The following is a 5,973-nucleotide window of genomic DNA, read 5'->3' on the forward strand; positions in this document are numbered from 1 at the left end:
CAATGTAATATTTGTTCTTGCCGTTTGAAACAAATCCCAGGTATGTAGCTAAACCGCTAGCCGACGCGCTCGTTCGAAGTCGTGTCCGTTCGTATGAAAAAAGGCCGTCGGTGGCGAACTGAGTCGTACGCTCATTTAAAATCGCTCGACCGTATCGTCCGCCATTTTGAACGTCGTACGGAGGACAGGTCTAACTCCTCCCCCCTCTATCGTCCGTGTCACGGCAGGCAAGCAGCAGGCGGTCGCACGTGGCGACGGGCGTGACCGCGGCCCCCCCCAAGGACCCGTACACCTGCGCCCAGTGCAAGACGGACTTCACCCTCGCGCTGGCGGCGGGAGAAGGCGGGCACCATCATGTGCGAGCAGTGCATGACCTCCAACCAGAAGAAGGCGCTGAAGACCGAGCACACCAACCGGCTGAAGGCGGCCTTCGTCAAGGCCCTGCAGCAGGAGCAGGAAATCGAGCAGCGCATCCTGCAGCAGACCGCCTCCTCCCCCGCCTCCAAGGACCTCCTCGTCGTCGTCGGCGGCGACCAAGGCGGAGCAGCAGCAGGTGCTGGTGGCGCAGCAGCTGAAGCAGGCCCGGGCCTCCGCCCTGCAGCAGCACAGCAGGGGCGCGCCCATCGCCCGGCACCACTCCGCCATCAAACAGGTGCGCCACCCCCCCCACCTCACCTCACGCTCAGGCCCGTGCCTTCAGGAGCGCTGCCCGGCTCTGCCTGTCTTTGGTCTTCTCTGCTGTAATGAACTTCCTACCTGAAAGCGTGGATTCATAGACGGGGGGAGGTTCGTGGCGGGCTTGGGATGTTCTCATGGAATGTTGCTTTTAGGGGCTTGTTATGTTCGTATGGATTGTTACTCTTAGGGGCTTTGTTATGTTTGCTGTTTTGGATTGTTAGTTGGGGTCTTAAGCATGTTCTTATGCCTTGTTACTCATCGGGGCTTGTTATTTGTGTTCTTATCGATTGGTACTCCTAGGGGCTTGTTAGGTATGTTATGCATTGTCACTCTTAGAGGCTTGCCGTGCCTGTTCTTATGGGTTGTTCCTCTTTGTCTCTCTCCGCTCAGACCGGGCAGATCTCCCGGAGCGTGCAGCCCGTGGGGGTGCGGGGGGTTCCCCACTCGTACACGACGTCCTCGCAGCTGCAGAACGCCGTGACGGCGGCCGCGCTGGTCAGCAGGCCAGGTAAGCATGCCATGCGTGCAGCGGGGTCAAAGGTCACCAACAGCGGCAGTAACCCCGCCCCCGGGACCTGGAGGAAGCAGAACACCGTGACCACAGGTAGATTCCTTCCACCCATCGGTAGAACCCCCGCCCCCGTCCCCCGAACCCCACCCTTTTACACCGTTTCCGCTTTCCTTCATCACGCCCCTCTTGCTCTCTCCTTTACTGCTCTCCTTTATTTTATTTATTTTAGATTATTTCAAGTTTATTCAACAGTTACTACATATAATAAAATATTGCTTGATATAGAGATATAGTTAAACGTATAGCTAACGCTCATTTTCAACCCTGTTTGCTGAGCTGCTCACCATGTTAAATGGCCACCCTAAGTTCATTATATTTCCAGTGAGTGAATCAAACTATCGGTTTGAAATAAAATGAGCTGGACGGGTGAGAAATTTGCCTAGAGCTTCTATAATCTGGGAAAGCTTTTCTAAATCAGCTCGCTCGCAAGAGGTCTGTTCCTTCTCACCTCCGATAGCGGGATCGTTATATACGACCCTTGTAATTGTGCCATCGTTTAGCACACTGATGACTCGGCGTTTGCATTGATTTGTCTTAAACCGGCAGAAGTATTTCAGGGAGTCACCGGTCCATTTTTATTGCTTGTTGTCACAGCAAAACCTGAGACTGTTATTATTGGACACTGATCCTAGCCTCCCCTCTCTCTGTGTTTTACTGGTGGAGAGAGTGGTACCCCTGACCATGCTCTTTTTTGCTTTTCCCTCCTGGGATCTGACCTCCTTTTTCTTCCTGGTGGTGGGCCTAGTCCTTGTCTTTAGCTCCTGTGTCCTCCCAGTATGATTGTAGAATTACTGTTTGATTTCGTAATTGTGAAAATGTATTTTAACTCCTTGTTGACAAGGATCGTCTTTCTCCTCTTTACTGTCTGATCCTTCATGTAAAAGTCGTGTTCGTCAGTTATTACGGACGCTGAATGCTACGTGTTGCAAATGCTTCGCATTATGGACACTATGCGCGTTACGGACGGGCGCTGCGCGTTACGGAAGCTGCGTGTTACGGACGGGGGCTTTGCGTTACTGACGCTGCATGTAACGGACCGACGCTTCGCGTTGCGGACGCTGGGCTGTGTTGTGTTGACCCTGCGCTTTACGAACGGACTCTGAGCTGTGTTGTGTTGACACTGCGCTTTACGGACCGACACTTCGCGTTGCGGACGCTGAGCTGTGTTGTGTTGACGCTGCGCGTTACGGACGCTGCACATTACCGACGCTGTGCGTTGCGGACGCTGTGTTGTGTTGTGTTGACCCTGTGCTTTATGAACGGACTCTGAGCTGTGTTGTGTTGACGCTGCGCGTTACGGGCGCTGCACATTACCGACGCTGTGCGTTACGGACTCTGAGCTGTGTTGTGTTGACACTGCGCTTTACGGACCGACACTTCGCGTTACGGACGCTGAGCTGTGTTGTGTCGACGCCGTGCGTTACGGACGCTGCACGTTACCGACGCTGTGCGTTGCGGACGCTGTGTTGTGCTGACGCCGTGCCAATGTGTCTGGCTCACACCTGCGCTCTCCTCTCCCCCAGGTGTCACCATGGCCTACGTGAACCCCAGCCTCTCCGTGCATAAGACCTCCTCGGCCGTGGACCGCCACCGCGAGTACCTCCTGGACATGATCCCCTCCCGCTCCATCTCCCAGACAGCCAACACGTGGAAATAATGCTAACACTGCGTATTATTAACCAGAATAATAGTAATAATCATCATTATCACCATAGTAACCGACAGCTCCTGGACACCAGCCGGGGACGACGAACTTACCGACCAATAAACGGGGGGTGGGGGAGGGCGAGGGGGAAACGCTCCCCGCCTTGTCTCTTCCCCCTCTCCCTCTCCCTCCCCCTCTTTTTCTCTCCCTCCTTTTCCAAGCCTTCAGCCTCAGTGAGGGAGTGCTAGAACGTTGCGCAGGGACGGCGATTCACCGGGGGCAGCGGGAGGGATTTTTCAAAAACAAACGGCAGTGAAAAGCAACGGGGGTCTGACGAGGGCTCCCTCTTTCACCCTGCCCTCGCTCCCTCCCTCCATCCCCCTTCCTCGAACCTGCTGCGGTGAGGTCACCAGCCTCCCCTGGGGGGGGGGGGGGGCCACAGGCTGGCCAGCCCGTCAGGACAGCGACGTCGCGCATCTCCCGACAGAGCGCCGCGCTCCAGCCATCCTCCCAATCTGGACAATGAGACTCTCTGCGCCCCCTCTGGCCAGCTGAGGAACGGCCGGGGGCGGGACCGCAGGTAAAATGGCAGGGATTGTGGTGTGAGGTTAGTGGACTCTCTCTGCGGGAAAATTCTAGATCGCTTCTGCTTTGCAACAACAACAAAAAAAAAAAACTTTAAAAAATGAAATAAAATCTAAAAAAAATAAATAAATGATTAAAAAAAAAAAAAAGACAAAAAAATATATATTGACAAACACGACCGCTACCTACGTAGTGCAAAGCGGGGGAGGCGGGTTTGTGTTTGCAGAGGTTATTTTGTATGGCTGAATGTTTTTGTTGTTTTTCTATAACAGTAGTCATACACCATGTGGATGGATATTTTCCCCCGGACTGTGAGGTCTGGGTTTAAGTCGTGTCCATGTTGAGGTGGTTTTACATCTGCTGCGGTGTTGGATTTAATTATTTCTGTCTAGAATTTCTGCAACCTGCCAGGAAAAAACAAATAAAGTTAGTGCTCTGCGCAAAAAAAAAAAAAAAAAAAAAAGTTAAACACAATTTGAGTATATCAGGGAGGTAAATGAATCGTGAGACTGTGTTGCAAAAGTTGATCTATTTTTTTTAAACCCTAGATGCGTCAATAAGCTCAAGGGTGGGGAGGAATTGACATAATAATTTTACTTTTAGTCCTAGGTTATTGTATTTTTGTTTTTGTTTTTTAGGCTTTTCCCCCCCCGGATTCGATTGTGTGGGTCACTGTAGTCAGACGAATTGTACACATGTATATCATGCCCTGAGTTTTATCCAGTTCCACTTTAGATTTGTTCTGTTACATGTCCAGCGGCTCCTGTTCTCCCATTGGTCGATTTAAAAGACTGGACGCCAATCAGAATGTAGTTGTGGACCCTAGTGAGTAAAGGAATGTTCATCTGGTTCAACGGAGAGTCTGCCCAGACGTGCATCGTGTTCCTGACGTAGCCTAGTGGGGTTTTCTTTTCTTTTCTTTTTTTTTTTACCTGCATAAAGCCGAGCGTTTTGACCAGTTTTGCGTAGCGCAGTGTGACCCGGTAGCGGGTGGAGCAGTGATGTCAGCCGTGCAGCCCGTGGGAAGAACTAAAGGGGGCCTCTCTTACGAGGAACCACGAGAGATTGGCCACACGGTTCATTACACCGGAGCCTGGGTACGCTGGGCCTGGTTTTACCCGCTTTCAGCTTATACAATACTACTAAGTCCAGGTGTGAACGAAAAATTCTTCAGACCCGCTTCAGGGGTTGCGTTTTAATTTCTTGGCCTTCAAAAAAACTTCCATTTTTTTTTAAAAATGTTCCTTATCTATGTTAATGTGGTCAAGAAACAAGCCCCTCTTCCCGGTTCTCGTTGGGTGGGGAGGGGAATGAAGATCTGACGCTGTGTGGTTTGGGTCACGGCCGTCCCGGTTGACCCAGCGCGTGTGACGGGATGCAGAGCTCACCCTGGTTAGCGTAGCCGCGGACGCCGTTCCGGCACCACGCCGGGCCGCTCTCTCCCGTTTCGCTTCTGTTCTCGTCCGCCGTCCATGGCTCGTCTTCCCTTCCAGGCGCGCGGAAACATTGTTTTCGGATCATTTCTCCTTTTAACCGTTCTCGACGACCCTCGAGAGAGGTCTGTCGGGATTCGTCGGCCGTTGTGGAAGGCCCTGTTGGAGGGGGGGGGTTGAGGCCCGCGTAGGGGGCTGGATTCCAGGCCGCTTCGCCCCGACGCTGTTCCTGACACCGCCTGCCGCCGCCTGACTGACTAACACCATTCCGTTCCCCTGGGGGGCGCTAGTGCCGTTCAATGCATTGTGCCCCCTCCTAATGGATTGTACAAGTCATGTTCCAAATTGTTTCGGGGGGTTTTTTTTTTTTCTCTGCTCTATCAAGTAATAAAACTAATTTTAATCCCTTTATATTTGGTGTGAATCGGTCGATAAGCGCCTTGTGTTGTTATTCAGAATCGAGTCATTATTGAATAAGCATTTCACTCAATGGTTCATTCCTCCTCTGTCTGGTGTTGAAATTGTGAAATATGAATTCCGTTATTTCCTTGTGGATGCTGGAAGCGGAATATTGCACAGATTTTTCATGAATCCCGCAGCAATTCAGATGCTTGACCTTTAGTTTTCCTCTTAATAAATCAAGGTCCCTGAACAAAGTTTAATCTACACCAAAAAAAATGGATTGGAGGCTTAGTACAGTGCTGATTGTCACAGAAATCCCAGGTTGGTCTAATAGGGCTTCCCTTCATTCTTGAACAGTGGGGGAACTGTGTTTTATTGGCTGAACTGCGGCAAAGCCGTTTCACCTTAAACTGATGTAAAATGCACCACATTTTAATGGTCATTACACTTTGAACAGGACTGTAAATGGCAAATTAAACACATTTTCTTGTAAATAAAAGCTGTCTCTGAACTCATGAAAATGCCTTCCTTGTCATGAAGTTCTTGGCAACAGACATTTTTAATATATAGTGGAGGGATTTAAATTTTAATGTGCCTGAGCGTGATGTATCTGCAGCTAATTTCCCTCAATAATTTATTCCGAGCAGCTCTTCACATAG

General features: G+C 50.8%; 1 protein-coding gene across 1 annotated transcript in view; it reads left to right on the forward strand.

The window, feature by feature from the left end:
* Window positions 1-5,323, forward strand: part of gatad2ab (GATA zinc finger domain containing 2Ab) — a 41,052-nt gene extending 35,729 nt beyond the window's left edge. The window contains 5 exon segments of the mRNA XM_061239739.1: window positions 236-320; window positions 322-507; window positions 509-652; window positions 1,069-1,282; window positions 2,773-5,323. Of these exon segments, the coding sequence (XP_061095723.1) occupies window positions 236-320; window positions 322-507; window positions 509-652; window positions 1,069-1,282; window positions 2,773-2,906 (763 nt within the window). The 3' untranslated portion in view covers window positions 2,907-5,323.
* The last annotated feature ends 650 nt before the right edge of the window (window positions 5,324-5,973 follow it).

The sequence above is a fragment of the Conger conger genome, chromosome 4, assembly GCF_963514075.1.
Source record: "Conger conger chromosome 4, fConCon1.1, whole genome shotgun sequence".
Taxonomy (NCBI): Eukaryota; Metazoa; Chordata; class Actinopteri; order Anguilliformes; family Congridae; genus Conger; species Conger conger.